This window comes from Doryrhamphus excisus, linkage group LG6 (genome assembly GCF_037039965.1).
Source record: "Doryrhamphus excisus strain RoL-2023G ecotype Guam linkage group LG6, RoL_Dexc_Guam_v1.1, whole genome shotgun sequence".
NCBI lineage: Eukaryota > Metazoa > Chordata > Actinopteri > Syngnathiformes > Syngnathidae > Doryrhamphus > Doryrhamphus excisus.
In genome coordinates, this window is record NC_136362.1 from 3,319,086 (window position 1) to 3,345,594 (window position 26,509).

The window sequence follows — 26,509 nt, forward strand, 5'->3', positions numbered from 1 at the left end:
GCGGGCCGCGTGTTTGAGACCCCTGATTTTACGCATTTTCTATGCTGTAACTATGAAAATATTCCTTGAATAATGATTACTGTAATAAAATTGACCTTTGGCGTGGTCTTTGTCCAGCTGGTTGGCCGTCTTCTTCCATTCTTCCATCCTGTCCTGGAGTGGCGTGACCAGGCCTTCCATGAGAGCGCTGCAAGGAACGAGGAGACACAAATCACAGAAATGAAATGGAACGGACCCCCCCCCCACCTCACCCCTGGTCGCTAATCGCACTCAAGGTGAGAGGAACTCGAACCCCAGCAGCTCACTTACTTGGTAAAATGGCGTAGCTTAGCCTCAATGCTACGATGGCGCATGCACATCCTCGTCAGAGCGGAGCCGATATCTCTGGTGGCTCCTTAGAAGACACAACACAAACATTCTGTAGTCGTGGGGGGTGGGGGGGGCACAGCAGCTCTAATGCATGAGCATATTAGCATGTTAGCATGCTAAGTTTCTGAAATTATTCTTTTTCCACATAATTTTTCACCTTGGTTCTCAAGTACCAGTGCTCCTCAGGGAGGTTCTGCCAACGTGTACCCATTTCTAGTACTTTTTTTTTCATATCTTTTCCTTTTCTGTTTTTTTTATTTTACATTTATTTTACTTTTTTTCAATTTTTTTGCTGTAAATATTTATTAATTTTCTATAATTTTCACTTCATTCTTATAGTAATAATAATAATTATTATTTTTATATTAAATGTCATCATAATTAATTTAATTATAAATTGTCATAATAATTTAATTATAACTTTTTATAATTATTATAACAATTTATATTATTAACAATTACAACAAGCCAATCTTCCAAAAAAAATGACAGCTTTAATTGTTGTTTGGTTTGTTACTCATAATATTTAATATATTTTATATTTAATATTTCAACATCAAACTACTAAAATGATATTTATATGAAGACAACTTTTCATATTTGGACTTTATTCTCAGAAAACAACAGCTATCTTTTCCTTTTCTGTTGTTTTTTTTTTAATTTTCTTTAATTTTTTAATCATTTTCACTTCATTTTTTCTCATTCTAATAATAATTATCATTATTTTTTATATAAAATTTAATTATAATAATTTAATTATAAATTATTATAATAATTTAATAATAATTATAATTTTTTATAATTATTATTATGACTCTTATTATTATTTTTATAATTATAACTTTTTATAATTATTATAACAATTTATATTATTATTAACAATTATAACAAGCTATAATATTTAATATATTTAATATTTCAACATCAAACTACTAAAATTATTTTTTTGTTTTTTATTTTTTTCACTTTATCATTTTCACTTCATTCTTATAATAATAATAATTTTTTATATTAAATGTAATTATACTAATTAAATTTAAAATAATTATAATTATGATAATTACAACTTTTTATAATTATTATAACAATTTATATTATTATTATTAACAATTATAACCAGCTAATCTTCCAAAAAATGACAGCTTTAATTGTTGTTGGGTTTGTTACTTATAATATTTAATATATTTAATATTTCAACATCAAGCTACTAAAATGTTATTTTTTTCCCACATTATACCATACTTTATTTTATTATAATTTCTACTTTTTTGATCCTCTTCTAATCTGGGCCACACACACGAGTAGCGTCATGCAGATGTTCCCGCCTCTGTATGGACAGGTGCTGCAATGAAGTAACACCCCCCCCCACCCCCCACCCCACCCATCCCAACGTTCCCAGCCCTTCTATCCTGGAGGAAAAAGGAGGGAACGTGTAACGGGATATCCTTTTATTCTTCCGTGGCTTCTCTGACTTTCCTGTTCTCTGTGTTTCCTAAACATGCAGGGCGGAGGGACAGAAACCCACTGGACCCCCCCCCCCCCCCAAAAAAAAAAAATCAGACCGTATCCAAAAATTTTGTAAAGAAACATACATATATAAATATGCAAAGAAGTTATATGACAATATTTCAAGGAGAAAACTACTAAATCTCCCATTTTTGGAGTTTTTCTCCCAAATTTTTTGACCTTTTTTTGGTGAAATTATCTTTGGAAATATTATTTTCTTAACCCTTAGATGCATAAATGTTTTCTTGAAATATCTTGAAATATGAAAAATTGTTCTGTATTCCTCAAAAAACATGTTTTTGATATCATGCTGTTCACATTTTTAACTTATTTTTTATACATTTTAAGATTTTTTTGTTTTTGTGTTACTACCCCAACCTTCCATAAGTGGGTCAAAAATGACCCGGTCAGGTTGTTTTCTTGAAATATCTTCGTAATGAAAATTTTTCATAATTTCATATTCCAGATATTCCTCAAAAGTAATATTTTTGATATCATGCCTTCAAATTTTTAACTTATTTTTTATACATTTTAAGAAATTTTAGTTTTTGTGTTACTACCCCAACCTTCCATAAGTGGGTCAAAAATGACCCGGTCAGGTTGTTTTCTTGAAATATCTTTGGAATGAAAAATTTCATATTCCAGGTATTCCTCAAAAATCATATTTTTGATATCATGCCGTTCACATTTTTAAGAATTTTTAAGAAATTTTAGTTTTTGTGTTACTACCCCAACCTTCCATAAGTGGGTCAAAAATGACCCGGTCAGGTTGTTTTCTTGAAATATCTTCATAATGAAAATTTTTCATAATTTCATATTCCAGGTATTCCTCAAAAATCATATTTTTGATATCATGCCGTTCATATTTTTAAGAAATTTTAAGAAATTTTAGTTTTTGTGTTACTACCCCAACCTTCCATAAGTGGGTCAAAAATGACCCGGTCAGGTTGTTTTCTTGAAATATCTTCATAATGAAACATTTTTAGCATTTCATATTCCAGATATTCCTCAAAAATCATATTTTTGATGTAATGCCCTTCACATTTTTAAGAAATTTTAAGAAATTTTAGTTTTTGTGTTACTACCCCAACCTTCCATAAGTGGGTCAAAAATGACCCGGTCAGGTTGTTTTCTTGAAATATCTTTGTAATTAAATTTTTTATCATTTCATATTCCAGGTATTCCTCAAAAATCATATTTTTGATATCATGCCGTTCACATTTTTAACTTATTTTTAAAACATTTTAAGAAATTTTAGTTTTTGTGTTACTACCCCAACCTTCCATAAGTGGATCAAAAATGACCCCCCCCCTCCATGCCTGTGTATCCTCCTTCCTTATTTGCCCCCCCGGCCCCCCCAGAGGAGGATCCACTGACAGCTACATCCTGGGGAGGTCCAGAGGCTTCCTGGCCCCCATCCGAAAGTCATTCTGGCCTCTGCCCCCCCCTCTCCTCCGTATCCTGGCTTGAAACAAACGTACAAACGCAGGGAAAAGAGATCCGCTTTTTCCTTCTTTACAGTGGGAATAACACTGGGAAAGTTATTATTTAGCAGCGCTCGAAGGGAGGCGGGGCCAGCCTGGTACGAGGACCCCCCCCCATGTAAAGTATGTTACGCAACCTCAGACTACGGCTCAGTACTTCATCACAAAAGGTTCCAAAATCCAAATTTATCTTTATTTATCTTAAACAATCCTCAAGATTCCTACAGGAGGAAACTTGGGAAAGTCGGGAATCTCCGAGTACTGAGGTCCAGCTAAGCGTGGTGGACTACTCAAAAAGTTCTGGTTCTGATTATCTCTCCTTAATTCCTCCAGGAACGAGGAGTCTTTTAATAGGCCTGCTGTTCACGGGCTCCCCTGCCGAGGAGCCGGGAGCTCCAGGACCTCCTTCCTGATGTCTTCAAGATGGGAACTTTGCTGAGGTATCTCGTTCTCGGGTTTTATTGGGACTACCGACTTGGAGCGGGGATCAAACAAGTCTGAGTCAGCTGCACGTGTTTGGGGAGTCCGAGGGCGCCATGGTTTTACGCTTCCACGGGAATCGAACTGCCTTTCATGCGCACCTTCAGCTTCAGAAATTCCACCATGTAGGAGACAACAATTCCCATTCCTGACATTGGCAGGAGGAGAATAATGGCATAAAAAGGAACATAGAGTCTTAATATTATGAGAATATAATATTATTAAAAAAATGTAAAAAAAATAAAAGCATTTTATCAGCATGAAGTCAAATTATTTAGATAATTTTTTTCACAATTTTAGGAGAAAATGTAATATTATATCTAATAGTGTTGAAATTTCTTAAAAGGAAATAATTATAATATATAATTTTAATTATATTACATTACATTATAATTATTTCCTTTTTATTTATTTCCTATTTTTTCCTATAATTATCATTATAATTATTATAAATATTATGAGAATATAATATTATAAAAATGTTTAAAAAAAACTAAAACATTTTATCAGCATCAAGTCAAATTATTTAGATAATTTTTTTCTCACAATTTTAGGAGAAAATGTAATATTGTATATAATAGTGTTGAAAGAAAATAATTATAATAATTATAATATATAATTATTACATTACATTATAATTATTTCCTTTTTTCTGTCATAATTCTAATTATTTATTTCATATTTTTTCCTATAATTTTTTTTCTTTCATAAATATAATTATAATTATAGAATAATTATTATAAATATTATGAGAATATAATATTATAAAAAATGTAAAAAAAAACAAAAACATTTTATCAGCATCAAGTGAAATTATTTAGATAATTTTTTTTCTCACAATTTTAGGAGAAAATGTAATATTGTATATAATAGTGTTGAAAGGAAATAATTATATTATATATTTATAATTATTACATTATAATTATAATTATTTCCTTTTTATTCATTTCCTATTTTTTTCCTATAGTAATTTCCTTTTTTCTTTCATAATTATAATTAGTTATTATTAATAATATAATAATTATAATAATATACAATAAAAATTTTCATAAATTATGATAAAACAACATGTCTAACATTTATTGGGCTAAATGTGCCGGAAAATTTGGAAAATTATCATAAAAAAATCGTTAAAACTCTGTAGATGAAAGGCTTTTTGCATTCTGAAAAATGGGAATATCAAGAAACATGGGAATTCTTAGTACATGGAAGAACGCTCCAATGTCATTGTTATTATATGATGATGATGATTATTATTATTATTATTAGTTGAATGCTTTGATGCTGGAGCTGTTTTTCCTGCAACTCCAGCTTTGTTGTTGTGTGTGCATGAGTCCGGCTGAATGGGCCCCCACCTTGTCTGAATGGGCCCAACGTGCTCCGTCAGCTATTATTATTATTATTATTATTATTATTATTATTATTATTATTATTATTATTAGCCCGTGCGTCACTTCCCCCCATCTGGCTCCTCTTAGCCGCAGCAAAGGCAAAGGAAAGCAAAGCGATTGTTTTGGTCTGCAAGTGACGAGTCCCACACACTCATCCCATTGTTGTCTGGACGCGGGGCTTTGTGGAGTTTCCACCCCGACCCGACCCCGGGCACAGACTGCAGTGTGTGTAATGTGGTGGGGCCGTGTTCTGGAGTGTATTATGGAGCCGATGGGGGGGGGGGGGGGGGGGGGGGGGGGTGGATTTTGTAAGCGGAACCTCCTGTTCAGGAACATAAACGTTTCTAAAAATAAAGTTAACTCCTTGTCGGAATGTGTTTTTCATTCAGGTTGAAAAAAAGGCTAGCGGGTGAGGGGGGGCGGGGAGGTTTCAGGGGCGTACTATACGATGTCATAAATCTAAGGAGTGGCGTAGAAAGTATTGGGACACCTTGTCATTACTACAGGAACTGAAAATGGATCAATTCACAGAGGCTGCATGAGTGCCAGGGAGATACGGTTCACTGAAACACAACCTGAATTCCAAGGAGTGGCGTAGAAAGTATCGGGAAACCTTGTCATTACTACAAGAACTGAAAATAGATCCATTCATGGGGGCTGCATGAGTGCCAAAGAGCTACGGTTCACTGAAACACAACCTGAATTCCAAGGAGTGGCGTAGAAAGTATCGGGAAACCTTGTCATTACTACAAGAACTGAAAATAGATCAATTCACGGGGGCTGCATGAGTGCCAGGGAGATACGGTTCACTGAAACACAACCTGAATTCCAAGGAGTGGCGTAGAAAGTATCGGGAAACCTTGTCATTACTACAAGAACTGAAAATAGATCAATTCACGGGGGCTGCATGAGTGCCAGGGAGCTACGGTTCACTCAAACAAAATCTAAATTCCAAGGAGTGGCGTAGAAAGTATCGGGAAAACCTTGTCATTACTACAGGAACTGAAAATAGATCCATTCATGGAGGCTGCATGAGTGCCAGGGAGCTACGGTTCACTCAAACAAAACCTGAATTCCAAGGAGTGGCGTAGAAAGTATCGGGAAACCTTGTCATTACGACAGGAACTGAAAATAGATCAATTCACAGAGGCTGCATGAGTGCCAGGGAGATACGGTTCACTGAAACAAAACCTGAATTCCAAGGAGTGGCGTAGAAAGTATCGCGAAAACCTTGTCATTACTACAGGAACTGAAAATAGATCCATTCATGGAGGCTGCATGAGTGCCAGGGAGATACGGTTCACTGAAACAAAATCTAAATTCCAAGGAGTGGCGTAGAAAGTATCGGGAAACCTTGTCATTACGACAGGAACTGAAAATAGATCCATTCACGGGGGCTGCATGAGTGCCAGGAAGCTACGGTTCACTCAAACAAAACCTGAATTCCAAGGAGTGGCGTAGAAAGTATTGGGAAAACCTTGTCATTACGACAGGAACTGAAAATAGATCCATTCATGGGGGCTGCATGAGTGCCTGGGAGCTACGGTAGAAAATGAATGAATGAATGAATGAATGATCGGAAAAAAAATAATTATTATTTAAAAAAAAATAATAATAAAATAATAATAAAATAATGTTAATAAATTCTCACTTTTCTCCCCATAATATTTTGACTTTAATGCCAACTTCCAGAAATTGGCATTTTTTTATTAGCGGTAGAAAATGAATGAATGATCGAAATAAAATAAATAATAATAATTAAAAAAAATAATAATAATAAAATAAAATAATCTTAATAATATTACAAATTTAACAAAAAAATTATTAACATTTCAACGATATGCCACTAAAATGACATATTTTTTGCAAAACAATAATTTGTATATAATTGTTTATATGAATAAACCATAAGTTAATTCATATAAACAAAAATTTTTACTTCATATTTTGACTTTATTCTCGTAAAATGAGTTCTTTTTTCCTTGTAAAAATGAATGAACGAATGATGACGGATGGCGCTGGGAATGTCTCTTCACTGGCGGGAATGAATCCAAATATTGCCTCATTAACGGGATTCTTCCATACCGTTTTTTTTTTTTTTTTACTTTGAAGCGGTGTTGTCATGGCAACGCTTGATCAGCGATGCTTAATCATATAAAAGGCAGGCAGTGTGATGGCGTGATGAAGTATTACGTTGATGCTAAATCTGCTCAGGAAAGATTGGGGCGGGGGGGGGGGGGGGGGGGGTCGGAATGATCACAAAGGGAATCACAGAGGGATCACACTGGGAATGTCCTCAAATCGTGTTGCTTTAGACAAAGACACAAAATGTGGTTGCCAAATGTTTCCAGAATCCTCCCATTAAAAAAAAAAAAAAACTGAGCTATGCTTTATATAATCAGTGAAAGTATGCATCGTATTGTTTTCTTCCCGAGTTCGATGTCCTCCGTCTGGCCCTCATTCCCGGAGTTCATGTGCAAAATCCATGTGGACATAGTGTTCCCCGCAAGTCTCATGTTTGTCTTCTTAGTTTGGTATTTCGCCCTCAGAAGCCAAAAGACTTGTTTTCTCTTCCATTATTATTCCGCTTTTCAGACGTTCCTTGGAGTTCATCTTCTACTTCCAAGTAAAACCTGGGAAACAAAGCTCAAGGAGGCCTCGGGAAGCCTCGAGATGGGATCCATGGGAACTTATCTTTTATGCATTTTAAGAAATTTTAGTTTTTGTGTTACTACCCCAACCTTCCATAAGTGGGTCAAAAATGACCCGGTCAGGTTGTTTTCTTGAAATATCTTTGTAATGAAAAATTATCATTTCATATTCCAGGTATTCCTCAAAAATCATATTTTTGATATCATGCCGTTCGCATTTTTAAGAAATTTTAAGAAATTTTAGTTTTTGTGTTACTACCCCAACCTTCCATAAGTGGGTCAAAAATGACCCGGTCAGGTTGTTTTCTTGAAATATCTTTGTAATGAAAAATTGTTATCATTTCATATTCCAGGTATTCCTCAAAAATCATATTTTTGATATCATGCCGTTCGCATTTTTAAGAAATTTTAAGAAATTTTAGTTTTTGTGTTACTACCCTAACCTTCCATAAGTGGGTCAAAAATGACCCGGTCAGGTTGTTTTCTTGAAATATCTTTGTAATGAAAAATTGTTATCATTTCATATTCCAGGTATTCCTCAAAAATCATATTTTTGATATCATGCCGTTCGCATTTTTAAGAAATTTTAAGAAATTTTAGTTTTTGTGTTACTACCCTAACCTTCCATAAGTGGGTCAAAAATGACCCGGTCAGGTTGTTTTCTTGAAATATCTTTGTAATGAAAAATTATCATTTCATATTCCAGGTATTCCTCAAAAATCATATTTTTGATATCATGCCGTTCGCATTTTTAGGAAATTTAAAGAAATTTTAAGAAATTTTAGTTTTTGTGTTACTACCCCAACCTTCCATAAGTGGGTCAAAAATGACCCGGTCAGGTTGTTTTCTTGAAATATCTTTGTAATGAAAAATTATCATTTCATATTCCAAGTATTCCTCAAAAATCATATTTTTGATATCATGCCGTTCGCATTTTTAAGAAATTTTAAGAAATTTTAGTTTTTGTGTTACTACCCCAACCTTCCATAAGTGGGTCAAAAATGACCCGGTCAGGTTGTTTTCTTGAAATATCTTTGTAATGAAAAATTGTTATCATTTCATATTCCAGGTATTCCTCAAAAATCATATTTTTGATATCATGCCGTTCGCATTTTTAAGAAATTTTAAGAAATTTTAGTTTTTGTGTTACTACCCTAACCTTCCATAAGTGGGTCAAAAATGACCCGGTCAGGTTGTTTTCTTGAAATATCTTTGTAATGAAAAATTATCATTTCATATTCCAGGTATTCCTCAAAAATCATATTTTTGATATCATGCCGTTCGCATTTTTAGGAAATTTAAAGAAATTTTAAGAAATTTTAGTTTTTGTGTTACTACCCCAACCTTCCATAAGTGGGTCAAAAATGACCCGGTCAGGTTGTTTTCTTGAAATATCTTTGTAATGAAAAATTATCATTTCATATTCCAAGTATTCCTCAAAAATCATATTTTTGATATCATGCCGTTCGCATTTTTAAGAAATTTTAGTTTTTGTGTTACTACCCCAACCTTCCATAAGTGGGTCAAAAATGACCCAGTCAGGTTGTTTTCTGACCCGGTCAGGTTGTTTTCTTGAAATATCTTTGAAATGAAAACTTGTCATGCCCCCCCCCCCCCCCCCCCCCCGGGGAAAAACTGATATTTATTCATATTCATATATCTGTGCTGTACAGACGGAACTTAAAAAAGAAACCGTGAAAATGCAAGAAAACGTCGAGTGTATTCAAATTGCATGTTGAGTACTACAAATGTGTACATGTTGGTAGGTCTGCATTGACGGACCCCTGACAGTCCCCCAGCGACCCCCCCCCCGCCCCATTATTTTTGAAGCAGTGCTGCAGAGAAGGTTCATTATATAAAGTGATAGCATGTCCAATCTTCCCAATCCCGCCAAATGATTTCGGTAAGCCAAAGGAAACAGGAAGCGGCTTTTCCCGTTCCAGCTGTGGCGCTCCGGCTACAATACGCTCACATGACGTGCCGCACAACACGCATGTCAATCTCGCACACGCTCTCGTTATTTGACATGTGTGTTAAAAAAAAAAAAAAAAAAAAAAAGCTGCAGCGTTTTGGGACAGTGCGGAGGACGCTAATCTGCGGGTCTTGGGCTACATTAGGGACGCATCTCGTCCACGTCAGCGTGCCCAGATGGCTCGTAGGGATATCCGTCCCATCTGGCAACCCGGAGAGGCACAGCGTCCAAGCAGATTACAGCTTCACTGACACACTGATCTACTAGCATGCCTTCGCTCCGTATCGGGAAGCGGGAAAAGCATCGCATCGGAACGCCGTAATGCACGTTTGATCACCATTTGTCCTTTGCGGTCACATGTCAAAATGGAAGTGGAACATAAACGTGCTACGTGAATTTAGTGGAAGCATAAGGGGGGGGGGGGGGCGCTCAGAAGAAAAGAGAGGCCAGTCTGAGTCTGTGTTATGGAGTCGCGCTAAGAGGATTAGCAAAACGCCTATGGCTAGCCTGGATACCAAGAGCTGTGGAAATCCCGCTGCAACCACCACAACCCCCCACCCTAACAACGTTCACCCCACTCGCTCGGAATGATGAGCGACGCAGTAGAAAAAAGGGAAAAGCAGTAGAAAATGAATGAATGATTAAAATTAAAATTAATTAAAATTAATTAAAATTAATTAAAATTAATGATTTTTTAAAAAATGTATTAAAATGTATTAAAATGTATTAAAATTTATAAAAAATTATAAAAATTTATTAAAATTTATTAAAATAATAAAATAATCTTAATAAATTCTCACTTTTCTCCCATAATATTTTAACTTTAATGCCAACTTCCAGAAATTCCAGCTTTATTTTGCCTTGTTTGGCATAATATTCCAAATTTAACAAAAAAAATGTCATTAACATTTCAACTATATGCCACTAAAATGACAATTTTATTGCAAAACAATAATAAGTTTATTCATATAAACAAAAATTTTCACTTCATATTTTGACTTTATTCTCGTAAAATAATATCGAGTTCTTTTTCCCTGTAAAAAAACACAACTTCCGTTGCTGCGGTAACCCATGCTAAGCTAAAACTGAACTCTAAAACTCCCAATGATGTCACACACCTTTGCGTCTCCCATAGAATGTCAACTTTATTGTGCAATGCCAGCATGAAGGTTACTATAGGGGTATTAGTTTATGTCGGGAGGGCTCTAATAATGTTACAACAGCATATTGTATAATAAATATTGTAGAAGAGCAGTCACTCCCTGTCGGATATTCCAAAGCTTAGCAGGTCTTTCAGCTACCTCGGACTAAAATCAGCCCCCCCCCCCCCCCCCCCCCGCCAGACTTCACCGCCAAAAAAAGCAACACTTCACTAAAACTTTCCCGATTCCCGCCCAAAGTGAGAGGTCAGCACATGAAGTGTAGCATTTTCTCCTAGTCGTTACTGTACTAGTTTTACGTTATAGAACAGGGCTGTCCAAAGTGCTGCCCGGGGGCCCTTTGCGGTCTGTAGAACATCATCAAAAAAAAATCGTAAAAATCAGCTGTAGTAATTCTACAAGTGAAAATATGACGAGATAAAAATTGGAATCTAATGAGGAAAGTTGTTCCTCTTAATTCAAACCTGCAATAAAAGCCTGTTGTTTTGGCGATCAAGAATACTACATGTCATTATTAGGTAAAATAATGATATTAGGAGCATATAGTTAACAAAGAAAGTAATATTGTGGAACGCAAATTAGGTTGGAGAAATGTTCTAATATTATTAATAATAATAATAATAATTATTCCAATAATATTATTGGAATTAAGTCAAAATTTCTGAACTCTGAGAAAGTTGAACAGCTGCTGCCTTTTGGCTTGGATTAATATTACACTTCAAAATATTACAATATTTTTCAGTGTTAATTTTAATGTAAACGGTGGCAACCTGAGTGCAAGAAGTTTATTGTAGCCTTTTTTTTTCTGCCGCTTGAAACAAGAGCTCTAAGGATCATGAAATCCCACGCCCGGAGGCTTGTAGACCCTCTGATCACTTCCGTGAGAGAACATTTTTCCTGACTTCAAAAGCTCAGGCTGGCGCGGGTTTATTGTTATCCTTGTTATATGTCTGCAGTGTGGCAGCAGAACACGGGGTTAGCGTTGAGAAGGGAAACAAAAACGACCTTGAAAGGGAGGCCGCCAATCCAAATAGTTCACAGAAGGTCAACATCACCTTTCGGGACAAATTTTTATGCCAATTTAGCCATTTTGGTTAGGAATAATAACTTGTATTATATTTAGGACCACACAAGAATGATTTCATGTTAGAAACATCTTCATTTTTCACTTTTTTTTTACATCTTTGAAAAAGAAAATGACCCCGTACAACAATAGAACATGTGAGCATCCATTGTGTGTTGCATAAAGGTAAGTTAAAAATGTGAACGGCATGATATCAAAAATATGATTTTTGAGGAATACCTGGAATATGAAATGATAACAATTTTTCATTACAAAGATATTTCAAGAAAACAACCTGACCGGGTCATTTTTGACCCACTTATACATTTAAGGGTTAAAGGTAGTTGTCTTACCTCTTGAGTTGGTTGCCATGTCTGCTACCTTCTGGAAAGCATCTAAGAAGGCCACAGCTGCCAAAATTGTGGTCCTGAAAATAGAAAGGGACATGTGAATTTAACGGGACGATTTGATTTGATTTAATTTAATTTAATTTAATTTAATTTTATTTTATTTTATTTTATTTTATTTTATTTTATTTTATTTTATTTTATTTTTTCACTCAATATTCAAACTTTTTCGCAGGCTAATTTTCCAAAAATTCCAACTTCATTTTGTTGAGTTTGTTTCTCAACTAAAACGACAAGTTTGCTTCATAGTATTACAATTTTAGTCTCGTAAAAATTTCTCTTAATATTTTGACTTTATTATCCCAAAATTACAGATATTTTTTGGCATTTTTTTCTGCAGCTTTTTTCGCAGCAATCCCAATTTTCTTTTATAAATTATGACTTTAATGCCATTATATTATAACATATAACATTATTACTTTTTTCACAACTTTATTTGTTGTTTTGTTTGTTTTTCATAATATTAGGACTTTTAATAAGTTTAATATTTTAACTTTATGCTACTAATATTGCAATGATCACAATTTTTTTTATAAATTATGACTTTAATCCCATTATATTATAACATTATTACATATAACATTATTATTTTTTTCACAATTTTATTTGTTGTTTTGTTTTTCATAATATTTGGACTTTTAATAAGCTTAATATTTTGACTTTATGCTACTAATATATTGTAACGTATTCTTCAGACTTTTTGTTTTTTAATTTTTTTTTATTGTAATAGTTTGATTGTTAAATAAGAATATAAAAAATAAATAAATTTGGACACCTCCGTTCTACTCAATGGGGGCGGGAATATCGGCAACTCCTCACCTGAGTTGGGAATGCAGTTTTGTGGCCTTGGCGCTGAAGTCTTCCCAGACCGGGTAGGAACTCTGATAAGAGACGGAAAAAGAAGACAAAATGAAACCATATCTAATCTAACGTTTGACTACAGCCGCTCAGTTTCACAGAAGTTCAAATAAGATTGAGACAAGGTCGTAACGACGCAAACAACGCAAGGAACGCTTTGCCTCGGGAAGCCATTTTTCGGATCCATCATGCAAAAGACGCCATCCTGCCTTTTTATGTCCTACTGACTCTAACAGGTGTCCATTCCTTTCATCCGCAGCCATTATCCGTGATGAAGGAGAGGATACGGAGGATACAGATGTCATGTTGGTCGGCGTGGTGGAACCTGGAAGTTACAGTTTGACCTTGGAAAACTCTTGTGAGGATCTTCAAGGAAGACTAAGGCGACAATAAGTCAACAGAACAGGAAGGGAATGTTCAGTATTTGTTTTTTGCCTGCCTGGTAGAGGCAGTTCAGGACAGAAGAAAGCTGTTTGGAATGGAATATTTTCCACTCTGTTTTAGACAAGATCTGGCAATGTGCTTGTCTACTAGAGTGGAAAACATTGGAATGGAATATTTTCCATGAGCCAGCTCAAGACAGAAGAAAGGGGTTCGGAATGGAATATTTTCCACTCTGTTTTAGACAAGATATGGCAATGTGCTTGTCTACCAGAGTGGAAAACAATGGAATGGAATATTTTCCATGAGCCAGCTCAAGACAGAAGAAAGGGGTTTGGAATGGAATGTTTTCCCCCTCTAGTAGACAAGCGCATTGCCATATCTTGTCCAAAACAGAGTGGAAAATATTCCATGAGCCAGCTCAAGACAGAAGAAAGGGGTTCGGAATGGAATATTTTCCACTCTGTTTTAGACAAGATATGGCAATGTGCTTATTGATTATTAATGTCAGTATATTATTATTATTATTATTAACGTTCATGTCTTATTTTTTCAACTTGCTGTTTTTTTTTTTTTAGTTTCGTCCCCGGGTCTTATCGGCGTGGTTGCATAAGCAGCAGGTGCTGCAAACACGGACACGCGTTCAGTGGAAGGTACGCAGTTGAGATCGCCACAGGAAAGCTGCGCGACTCCCCATCCCCCCCCCACCCCCCGGGGGGGGCAAAGCCGGTCTGACAGGCTTGTGTCGACCAGCCAGGCGGCAGGAATGAGGTCAGATGTCTGAGCGAGACAGTGGAGGACCGGGGACCGTGCTGACTCAGGACTGCGGCCTCATTCATCGGCTTTTCAATACACGGCGTGCCTGCCACAAAAGGACATGAATGAAACTGAAGCAGGCCTGCCAGCAACCGACGAGCCAATCGGGTGGAGCCGACTGAGCCCATCGTGGCTCCAAAGGCCCCGCGTCCCCTTGCCGCCCATCGATCAATACCCCATCTGAAGCGTGCTGGATGCTCCACACGCTTAGTAAGATCTGGGAACCACCGAGTAGCCCGAGAAGGATCCAAAAATAGCATAAAATGACACCTTTTGAGGGCGGTGATTTTTGAAAAAAACGTAAGGGGTTAGTATGTCGTTTTTTTTCATTTTTTCAACTTGCTTCTAATGCACTTTTCTGGTCAAAAAAAGACGGGAAACCTCACACACACTCAACAGGGGCCCGAGAAGCATCCAAAAATGGCATAAAATGCCAGCTTTTGAGGGCAGTGATTTTTGAAAAAAAACGTAAGGGGTTAGTATGTCGTTTTTTTTCATTTTTTCAACTTGCTTCTAATGCACTTTTCTGGTCAAAAAACCAGGGGAGACCTCACACACTCAACAGGGGCCCGAGAAGCATCCAAAAATGGCATAAAATGACACCTTTTGAGGGTGTTCATTTTTGAAAAAAAACGTAAGGGGTTAGTATGTCGCTTTTTTTCATTTTTTCAACTTGCTTCTAATGCACTTTTCTGGTCAAAAAAAGACGGGAAACCTCACACACACTCAACAGGGGCCCGAGAAGCATCCAAAAATGGCATAAAATGACACCTTTTGAGGGTGTTCATTTTTGAAAAAAAACGTAAGGGGTTAGTATGTTGTTTTTTTCATTTTTTCAACTTGCTTCTAATGCACTTTTCTGGTCAAAAAACCAGGGGAGACCTCACACACACTCAACAGGGGCCCGAGAAGCATCCAAAAATGGCATAAAATGACACCTTTTGATGGTGTTCATTTTTGAAAAAAAACATAAGGGGTTAGTATGTTGTTTTTTTTTCATTTTTTCAACTTGCTTCTAATGCACTTTTCTGGTCAAAAAAAGACGGGAGACCTCACACACACTCAACAGGGGCCCGAGAAGCATCCAAAAATGGCATAAAATGACACCTTTTGATGGTGTTCATTTTTGAAAAAAAACATAAGGGGTTAGTATGTCGTTTTTTTTCATTTTTTCAACTTGCTTCTAATGCACTTTTCTGGTCAAAAAAAGACGGGAAACCTCACACACACTCAACAGGGGCCCGAGAAGCATCCAAAAATGGCATAAAATGACACCTTTTGAGGGTGTTCATTTTTGACAAAAAACGTAAGGGGTTAGTATGTCGTTTTTTTTCATTTTTTCAACTTGCTTCTAATGCACTTTTCTGGTCAAAAAACCAGGGGAGACCTCACACACACTCAACAGGGGACCGAGAAGCATCCAAAAATGGCATAAAATGACACCTTTTGATGGTGTTCATTTTTGAAAAAAAACATAAGGGGCTAGTATGTCGTTTTTTTTTCATTTTTTCAACTTGCTTCTAATGCACTTTTCTGGTCAAAAAACCAGGGGAGACCTCACACACACTCAACAGGGGCCCGAGAAGCATCCAAAAATGGCATAAAATGACACCTTTTGAGGGTGTTCATTTTTGAAAAAAAACGTAAGGGGTTAGTATGTCGTTTTTTTTCATTTTTTCAACTTGCTTCTAATGCACTTTTCTGGTCAAAAAACCAGGGGAGACCTCACACACACTCAACAGGGGCCCGAGAAGCATCTAAAAATGGCATAAAATGACACCTTTTGATGGTGTTCATTTTTGAAAAAAAACATAAGGGGTTAGTATGTCGTTTTTTTTCATTTTTTCAACTTGCTTCTAATGCACTTTTCTGGTCAAAAAAAGACGGGAAACCTCACACACACTCAACAGGGGCCCGAGAAGCATCCAAAAATGGCATAAAATGACACCTTTTGAGGGTGTTCATTTTTGAAAAAAAACGTAAGGGGTTAGTATGTCGTTTTTTTTCATTTTTTCAACTTGCTTCTAATGCACTTTTCTGGTCAAAAAAAGACGGGAAACCTCACACACACTCAACAGGGGCCCGAGAAGCATCCAAAAATGGCATAAAATGACACCTTTTGAGGGTGTTCATTTTTGAAAAAAAACGTAAGGGGTTAGTATGTCGTTTTTTTCATTTTTTCAACTTGCTTCTAATGCACTTTTCTGGTCAAAAAAACAGGGGAGACCTCACACACGCTCAACAGGGGCCCGAGAAGCATCCAAAAATGGCATAAAATGACACCTTTTGATGGTGTTCATTTTTGAAAAAAAACATAAGGGGTTAGTATGTCGTTTTTTTTCATTTTTTCAACTTGCTTCTAATGCACTTTTCTGGTCAAAAAACCAGGGGAGACCTCACACACACTCAACAGGGGACCGAGAAGCATCCAAAAATGGCATAAAATGACACCTTTTGATGGTGTTCATTTTTGAAAAAAAACATAAGGGGTTAGTATGTCGTTTTTTTTCATTTTTTCAACTTGCTTCTAATGCACTTTTCTGGTCAAAAAACCAGGGGAGACCTCACACACACTCAACAGGGGCCCGAGAAGCATCCAAAAATGGCATAAAATGACACCTTTTGATGGTGTTCATTTTTGAAAAAAAACATAAGGGGTTAGTATGTCGTTTTTTTTTCATTTTTTCAACTTGCTTCTAATGCACTTTTCTGGTCAAAAAAAGACGGGAAACCTCACACACACTCAACAGGGGCCCGAGAAGCATCCAAAAATGGCATAAAATGACACCTTTTGAGGGTGTTCATTTTTGAAAAAAAACGTAAGGGGTTAGTATGTCGTTTTTTTTCATTTTTTCAACTTGCTTCTAATGCACTTTTCTGGTCAAAAGAAGACGGGAAACCTCACACACACTCAACAGGGGCCCGAGAAGCATCCAAAAATGGCATAAAATGACACCTTTTGAGGGTGTTCATTTTTGAAAAAAAACGTAAGGGGTTAGTATGTCGTTTTTTTTCATTTTTTCAACTTGCTTCTAATGCACTTTTCTGGTCAAAAAAAGACGGGAAACCTCACACACACTCAACAGGGGCCCGAGAAGCATCCAAAAATGGCATAAAATGACACCTTTTGATGGTGTTCATTTTTGACAAAAAACGTAAGGGGTTAGTATGTCGTTTTTTTTCATTTTTTCAACTTGCTTCTAATGCACTTTTCTGGTCAAAAAAAGACGGGAAACCTCACACACACTCAACAGGGGCCCGAGAAGCATCCAAAAATGGCATAAAATGACACCTTTTGAGGGTGTTCATTTTTGAAAAAAAACGTAAGGGGTTAGTATGTCGTTTTTTTTCATTTTTTCACCTTGCTTCTAATGCACTTTTCTGGTCAAAAAACCAGGGGAGACCTCACACACACTCAACAGGGAACCCAGAAGCATCCAAAAATGGCATAAAATGACACCTTTTGAGGGTGTTCATTTTTGAAAAAAAACGTAAGGGGTTAGTATGTCGTTTTTTTTCATTTTTTCAACTTGCTTCTAATGCACTTTTCTGGTCAAAAAAGACGGGAAACCTCACACACACTCAACAGGGGCCCGAGAAGCATCCAAAAATGGCATAAAATGACACCTTTTGAGGGTGTTCATTTTTGAAAAAAAACATAAGGGGTTACTATGTCGTTTTTTTTTCATTTTTTCAACTTGCTTCTAATGCACTTTTCTGGTCAAAAAAAGACAGGAAACCTCACACACACTCCACAGGGGCCCGAGAAGCATCCAAAAATGTCATAAAATGACACCTTTTGAGGGTGTTCATTTTTGAAAAAAAACGTAAGGGGTTAGTATGTCGTTTTTTTTCATTTTTTCAACTTGCTTCTAATGCACTTTTCTGGTCAAAAAACCAGGGGAGACCTCACACACACTCAACAGGGGCCCGAGAAGCATCCAAAAATGGCATAAAATGACACCTTTTGATGGTGTTCATTTTTGAAAAAAAACGTAAGGGGTTAGTATGTCGTTTTTTTTCATTTTTTCAACTTGCTTCTAATGCACTTTTCTGGTCAAAAAAAGACGGGAAACCTCACACACACTCAACAGGGGCCCGAGAAGCATCCAAAAATGGCATAAAATGACACCTTTTGAGGGTGTTCATTTTTGAAAAAAAACGTAAGGGGTTAGTATGTCGTTTTTTTTCATTTTTTCAACTTGCTTCTAATGCACTTTTCTGGTCAAAAAAACAGGGGAGACCTCACACACACTCAACAGGGGCCCGAGAAGCATCCAAAAATGGCATAAAATGACACCTTTTGAGGGTGTTCATTTTTGAAAAAAAACGTAAGGGGTTAGTATGTCGTTTTTTTTTTTCATTTTTTCAACTTGCTTCTAATGCACTTTTCTGGTCAAAAAACCAGGGGAGACCTCACACACACTCAACAGGGAACCTAGAAGCATCAAAAAATGGCATAAAATGACATCTTTTGAGGGTGTTCATTTTTGACAAAAAACGTAAGGGTTAGTATGTCGTTTTTTTTCATTTTTTCAACTTGCTTCTAATGCACTTTTCTGGTCAAAAAACCAGGGGAGACCTCACACACACTCAACAGGGGCCCGAGAAGCATCCAAAAATGGCATAAAATGACACCTTTTGATGGTGTTCATTTTTGAAAAAAAACATAAGGGGTTAGTATGTCGTTTTTTTTCATTTTTTCAACTTGCTTCTAATGCACTTTTCTGGTCAAAAAAAGACGGGAGACCTCACACACACTCAACAGGGGCCCGAGAAGCATCCAAAAATGGCATAAAATGACACCTTTTGATGGTGTTCATTTTTGAAAAAAAACATAAGGGGTTAGTATGTCGTTTTTTTTCATTTTTTCAACTTGCTTCTAATGCACTTTTCTGGTCAAAAAAAGACGGGAAACCTCACACACACTCAACAGGGGCCCGAGAAGCATCCAAAAATGGCATAAAATGACACCTTTTGAGGGTGTTCATTTTTGACAAAAAACGTAAGGGGTTAGTATGTCGTTTTTTTTCATTTTTTCAACTTGCTTCTAATGCACTTTTCTGGTCAAAAAACCAGGGGAGACCTCACACACACTCAACAGGGGCCCGAGAAGCATCCAAAAATGGCATAAAATGACACCTTTTGATGGTGTTCATTTTTGAAAAAAAACATAAGGGGTTAGTATGTCGTTTTTTTTCATTTTTTCAACTTGCTTCTAATGCACTTTTCTGGTCAAAAAAAGACGGGAAACCTCACACACACTCAACAGGGGCCCGAGAAGCATCCAAAAATGGCATAAAATGACACCTTTTGAGGGTGTTCATTTTTGAAAAAAAACGTAAGGGGTTAGTATGTCGTTTTTTTTCATTTTTTCAACTTGCTTCTAATGCACTTTTCTGGTCAAAAAACCAAGGGAGACCTCACACACACTCAACAGGGGACCCAGAAGCATCCAAAAATGGCATAAAATGACACCTTTTGAGGGTGTTCATTTTTGAAAAAAAACGTAAGGGGTTAGTATGTCGTTTTTTTTTCATTTTTTCAACTTGCTTCTAATGCACTTTTCTGGTCAAAAAACCAGGGGAGACCTCACACACACTCAACAGGGGCCCGAGAAGCATCCAAAAATGGCATAAAATGACACCTTTTGATGGTGTTCATTTTTGAAAAAAAACGTAAGGGGTTAGTATGTCGTTTTTTTTCATTTTTTCAACTTGCTTCTAATGCACTTTTCTGGTCAAAAAAAGACGGGAAACCTCACACACACTCAACAGGGAACCCAGAAGCATCCAAAAATAGCATAAAATGCCGGCTTTTTAGGGCAGTGATTTTTGAAAAAAACGTAAGGGGTTAGTATGTCGTTTTTTTTCATTTTTTCAACTTGCTTCTAATGCACTTTTCTGGTCAAAAAAAGACGGGAAACCTCACACACACTCAACAGGGGCCCGAGAAGCATCCAAAAATGGCATAAAATGACACCTTTTGAGGGTGTTCATTTTTGAAAAAAAACGTAAGGGGTTAGTATGTCGTTTTTTTTCATTTTTTCAACTTGCTTCTAATGCACTTTTCTGGTCAAAAAAAGACGGGAAACCTCACACACACTCAACAGGGGCCCGAGAAGCATCCAAAAATGGCATAAAATGACACCTTTTGAGGGTGTTCATTTTTGACAAAAAACGTAAGGGGTTAGTATGTCGTTTTTTTTCATTTTTTCAACTTGCTTCTAATGCACTTTTCTGGTCAAAAAACCAGGGGAAACCTCACACACACTCAACAGGGGCCCGAGAAGCATCCAAAAATGGCATAAAATGACACCTTTTGATGGTGTTCATTTTTGAAAAAAAACATAAGGGGTTAGTATGTCGTTTTTTTTCATTTTTTCAACTTGCTTCTAATGCACTTTTCTGGTCAAAAAAAGACGGGAAACCTCACACACACTCAACAGGGGCCCGAGAAGCATCCAAAAATGGCATAAAATGACACCTTTTGAGGGTGTTCATTTTTGAAAAAAAACGTAAGGGGTTAGTATGTCGTTTTTTTTCATTTTTTCAACTTGCTTCTAATGCACTTTTCTGGTCAAAAAACCAAGGGAGACCTCACACACACTCAACAGGGGACCCAGAAGCATCCAAAAATGGCATAAAATGACACCTTTTGAGGGTGTTCATTTTTGAAAAAAAACGTAAGGGGTTAGTATGTCGTTTTTTTTTCATTTTTTCAACTTGCTTCTAATGCACTTTTCTGGTCAAAAAAAGACGGGAAACCTCACACACACTCAACAGGGGCCCCAGAAGCATCCAAAAATGGCATAAAATGACACCTTTTGAGGGTGTTCATTTTTGAAAAAAAACGTAAGGGGTTAGTATGTCGTTTTTTTTCCTTTTTTCAACTTGCTTCTAATGCACTTTTCTGGTCAAAAAACCAGGGGAGACCTCACACACACTCAACAGGGAACCCAGAAGCATCCAAAAATGGCATAAAATGACACCTTTTGAGGGTGTTCATTTTTGAAAAAAAACGTAAGGAGTTAGTATGTCGTTTTTTTCATTTTTTCAACTTGCTTCTAATGCACTTTTCTGGTCAAAAAAAGACGGGAAACCTCACACACACTCAACAGGGGCCCGAGAAGCATCCAAAAATGGCATAAAATGACACCTTTTGAGGGTGTTCATTTTTGAAAAAAAACGTAAGGGGTTAGTATGTCGTTTTTTTTCATTTTTTCAACTTGCTTCTAATGCACTTTTCTGGTCAAAAAACCAGGGGAGACCTCACACACACTCAACAGGGAACCCAGAAGCATCCAAAAATGGCATAAAATGACACCTTTTGAGGGTGTTCATTTTTGAAAAAAAACGTAAGGGGTTAGTATGTCGTTTTTTTTCATTTTTTCAACTTGCTTCTAATGCACTTTTCTGGTCAAAAAAAGACGGGAAACCTCACACACACTCAACAGGGAACCCAAAAGCATCCAAAAATGGCATAAAATGACACCTTTTGAGGGTGTTCATTTTTGAAAAAAAACGTAAGGGGTTAGTATGTCGTTTTTTTTCATTTTTTCAACTTGCTTCTAATGCACTTTTCTGGTCAAAAAACCAGGGGAGACCTCACACACACTCAACAGGGGCCCGAGAAGCATCCAAAAATGGCATAAAATGACACCTTTTGAGGGTGTTCATTTTTGAAAAAAAACGTAAGGGGTTAGTATGTCGTTTTTTTTTCATTTTTTCAACTTGCTTCTAATGCACTTTTCTGGTCAAAAAAAGACGGGAAACCTCACACACACTCAACAGGGGACCGAGAAGCATCCAAAAATGGCATAAAATGACACCTTTTGATGGTGTTCATTTTTGAAAAAAAACATAAGGGGTTAGTATGTCGTTTTTTTTCATTTTTTCAACTTACTTCTAATGCACTTTTCTGGTCAAAAAAAGACGGGAAACCTCACACACACTCAACAGGGGCCCGAGAAGCATCCAAAAATGGCATAAAATGACACCTTTTGAGGGTGTTCATTTTTGAAAAAAAACGTAAGGGGTTAGTATGTCGTTTTTTTCATTTTTTCAACTTGCTTCTAATGCACTTTTCTGGTCAAAAAAACAGGGGAGACCTCACACACACTCAACAGGGGCCCGAGAAGCATCCAAAAATGGCATAAAATGACACCTTTTGATGGTGTTCATTTTTGAAAAAAAACATAAGGGGTTAGTATGTCGTTTTTTTTCATTTTTTCAACTTGCTTCTAATGCACTTTTCTGGTCAAAAAAAGACGGGAAACCTCACACACACTCAACAGGGGCCCGAGAAGCATCCAAAAATGGCATAAAATGACACCTTTTGAGGGTGTTCATTTTTGAAAAAAAACGTAAGGGGTTAGTATGTCGTTTTTTTTCATTTTTTCAACTTGCTTCTAATGCACTTTTCTGGTCAAAAAACCAAGGGAGACCTCACACACACTCAACAGGGGACCCAGAAGCATCCAAAAATGGCATAAAATGCCACCTTTTGAGGGTGTTCATTTTTGAAAAAAAACGTAAGGGTTTAGTATGTCGTTTTTTTTCATTTTTTCAACTTGCTTCTAATGCACTTTTCTGGTCAAAAAACCAGGGGAGACCTCACACACACTCAACAGGGGCCCGAGAAGCATCCAAAAATGGCATAAAATGGCACCTTTTGATGGTGTTCATTTTTGAAAAAAAACATAAGGGGTTAGTATGTCGTTTTTTTTCATTTTTTCAACTTGCTTCTAATGCACTTTTCTGGTCAAAAAAAGACGGGAAACCTCACACACACTCAACAGGGGCCCGAGAAGCATCCAAAAATGGCATAAAATGACACCTTTTGAGGGTGTTCATTTTTGAAAAAAAACGTAAGGGGTTAGTATGTCGTTTTTTTTCATTTTTTCAACTTGCTTCTAATGCACTTTTCTGGTCAAAAAAAGACGGGAAACCTCACACACACTCAACAGGGGCCCGAGAAGCATCCAAAAATGGCATAAAATGACACCTTTTGAGGGTGTTCATTTTTGAAAAAAAACGTAAGGGGTTAGTATGTCGTTTTTTTTTCATTTTTTCACCTTGCTTCTAATGCACTTTTCTGGTCAAAAAACCAGGGGAGACCTCACACACACTCAACAGGGAACCCAGAAGCATCCAAAAATGGCATAAAATGACACCTTTTGAGGGTGTTCATTTTTGAAAAAAAACGTAAGGGGTTAGTATGTCGTTTTTTTTCATTTTTTCAACTTGCTTCTAATGCACTTTTCTGGTCAAAAAAGACGGGAAACCTCACACACACTCAACAGGGGCCCGAGAAGCATCCAAAAATGTCATAAAATGACACCTTTTGAGGGTGTTCATTTTTGAAAAAAAACGTAAGGGGTTAGTATGTCGTTTTTTTTCATTTTTTCAACTTGCTTCTAATGCACTTTTCTGGTCAAAAAACCAGGGGAGACCTCACACACACTCAACAGGGGCCCGAGAAGCATCCAAAAATGGCATAAAATGACACCTTTTGATGGTGTTCATTTTTGAAAAAAAACGTAAGGGGTTAGTATGTCGTTTTTTTTCATTTTTTCAACTTGCTTCTAATGCACTTTTCTGGTCAAAAAAAGACGGGAAACCTCACACACACTCAACAGGGGCCCGAGAAGCATCCAAAAATGGCATAAAATGACACCTTTTGAGGGTGTTCATTTTTGAAAAAAAACGTAAGGGGTTAGTATGTCGTTTTTTTTTTCATTTTTTCAACTTGCTTCTAATGCACTTTTCTGGTCAAAAAACCAGGGGAGACCTCACACACACTCAACAGGGAACCTAGAAGCATCAAAAAATGGCATAAAATGACATCTTTTGAGGGTGTTCATTTTTGACAAAAAACGTAAGGGTTAGTATGTCGTTTTTTTTCATTTTTTCAACTTGCTTCTAATGCACTTTTCTGGTCAAAAAACCAGGGGAGACCTCACACACACTCAACAGGGGCCCGAGAAGCATCCAAAAATGGCATAAAATGACACCTTTTGAGGGTGTTCATTTTTGAAAAAAAACGTAAGGGGTTAGTATGTCGTTTTTTTTCATTTTTTCAACTTGCTTCTAATGCACTTTTCTGGTCAAAAAAAGACGGGAAACCTCACACACACTCAACAGGGGCCCGAGAAGCATCCAAAAATGGCATAAAATGGCACCTTTTGATGGTGTTCATTTTTGAAAAAAAACATAAGGGGTTAGTATGTCGTTTTTTTTCATTTTTTCAACTTGCTTCTAATGCACTTTTCTGGTCAAAAAAAGACGGGAAACCTCACACACACTCAACAGGGGCCCGAGAAGCATCCAAAAATGGCATAAAATGACACCTTTTGAGGGTGTTCATTTTTGAAAAAAAACGTAAGGGGTTAGTATGTCGTTTTTTTTCATTTTTTCAACTTGCTTCTAATGCACTTTTCTGGTCAAAAAACCAAGGGAGACCTCACACACACTCAACAGGGGACCCAGAAGCATCCAAAAATGGCATAAAATGACACCTTTTGAGGGTGTTCATTTTTGAAAAAAAACGTAAGGGGTTAGTATGTCGTTTTTTTTTCATTTTTTCAACTTGCTTCTAATGCACTTTTCTGGTCAAAAAACCAGGGGAGACCTCACACACACTCAACAGGGGCCCGAGAAGCATCCAAAAATGGCATAAAATGACACCTTTTGAGGGTGTTCATTTTTGAAAAAAAACGTAAGGGGTTAGTATGTCGTTTTTTTTCATTTTTTCAACTTGCTTCTAATGCACTTTTCTGGTCAAAAAAAGACGGGAAACCTCACACACACTCAACAGGGGCCCGAGAAGCATCCAAAAATGGCATAAAATGACACCTTTTGAGGGTGTTCATTTTTGAAAAAAAACGGAAGGGGTTAGTATGTCGTTTTTTTTCATTTTTTCAACTTGCTTCTAATGCACTTTTCTGATCAAAAAAAGACGGGAAACCTCACACACACTCAACAGGGGCCCGAGAAGCATCCAAAAATGGCATAAAATGACACCTTTTGAGGGTGTTCATTTTTGAAAAAAAACGTAAGGGGTTAGTATGTCGCTTTTTTTCATTTTTTCAACTTGCTTCTAATGCACTTTTCTGGTCAAAAAAAGACGGGCAACCTCACACACACTCAACAGGGAACCCAGAAGCATCCAAAAATGGCATAAAATGACATCTTTTGAGGGTGTTCATTTTTGAAAAAAAACGTAAGGGGTTAGTATGTTGTTTTTTTTCATTTTTTCAACTTGCTTCTAATGCACTTTTCTGGTCAAAAAAAGACGGGAAACCTCACACACACTCAACAGGGGCCCGAGAAGCATCCAAAAATGGCATAAAATGACACCTTTTGAGGGTGTTCATTTTTGAAAAAAAACGTAAGGGGTTAGTATGTCGTTTTTTTTCATTTTTTCAACTTGCTTCTAATGCACTTTTCTGGTCAAAAAAAGACGGGAAACCTCACACACACTCAACAGGGGCCCGAGAAGCATCCAAAAATGGCATAAAATGACACCTTTTGATGGTGTTCATTTTTGAAAAAAAACATAACGGGTTAGTATGTCGTTTTTTTTTCATTTTTTCAACTTGCTTCTAATGCACTTTTCTGGTCAAAAAAAGACGGGAAACCTCACACACACTCAACAGGGGCCCGAGAAGCATCCAAAAATGGCATAAAATGACACCTTTTGATGGTGTTCATTTTTGAAAAAAAACATAAGGGGTTAGTATGTCGTTTTTTTTTCATTTTTTCAACTTGCTTCTAATGCACTTTTCTGGTCAAAAAAAGACGGGAAACCTCACACACACTCAACAGGGGCCCGAGAAGCATCCAAAAATGGCATAAAATGACACCTTTTGAGGGTGTTCATTTTTGAAAAAAAACGTAAGGGGTTAGTATGTCGTTTTTTTTCATTTTTTCAACTTGCTTCTAATGCACTTTTCTGGTCAAAAAACCAG

The 26,509-nt window shown here is 36.7% G+C and overlaps 1 protein-coding gene across 3 annotated transcripts in view; it reads right to left on the reverse strand.

The window, feature by feature from the left end:
* mtss1la (MTSS I-BAR domain containing 2a) overlaps positions 1-26,509 on the reverse strand; it is a 48,367-nt gene that overhangs the window by 10,027 nt on the left and 11,831 nt on the right. For all 3 annotated transcript variants that reach the window (XM_058086618.2, XM_058086620.2, XM_058086619.2), the window contains exons 2-5: positions 13,303-13,364; positions 12,430-12,503; positions 310-394; positions 96-187 (exon numbers count right to left, since the gene is read on the reverse strand). In XM_058086618.2, coding sequence (XP_057942601.2) covers positions 96-187; positions 310-394; positions 12,430-12,503; positions 13,303-13,364 — 313 coding nt within the window. The remainder of the gene's footprint in view (positions 1-95; positions 188-309; positions 395-12,429; positions 12,504-13,302; positions 13,365-26,509) is intronic.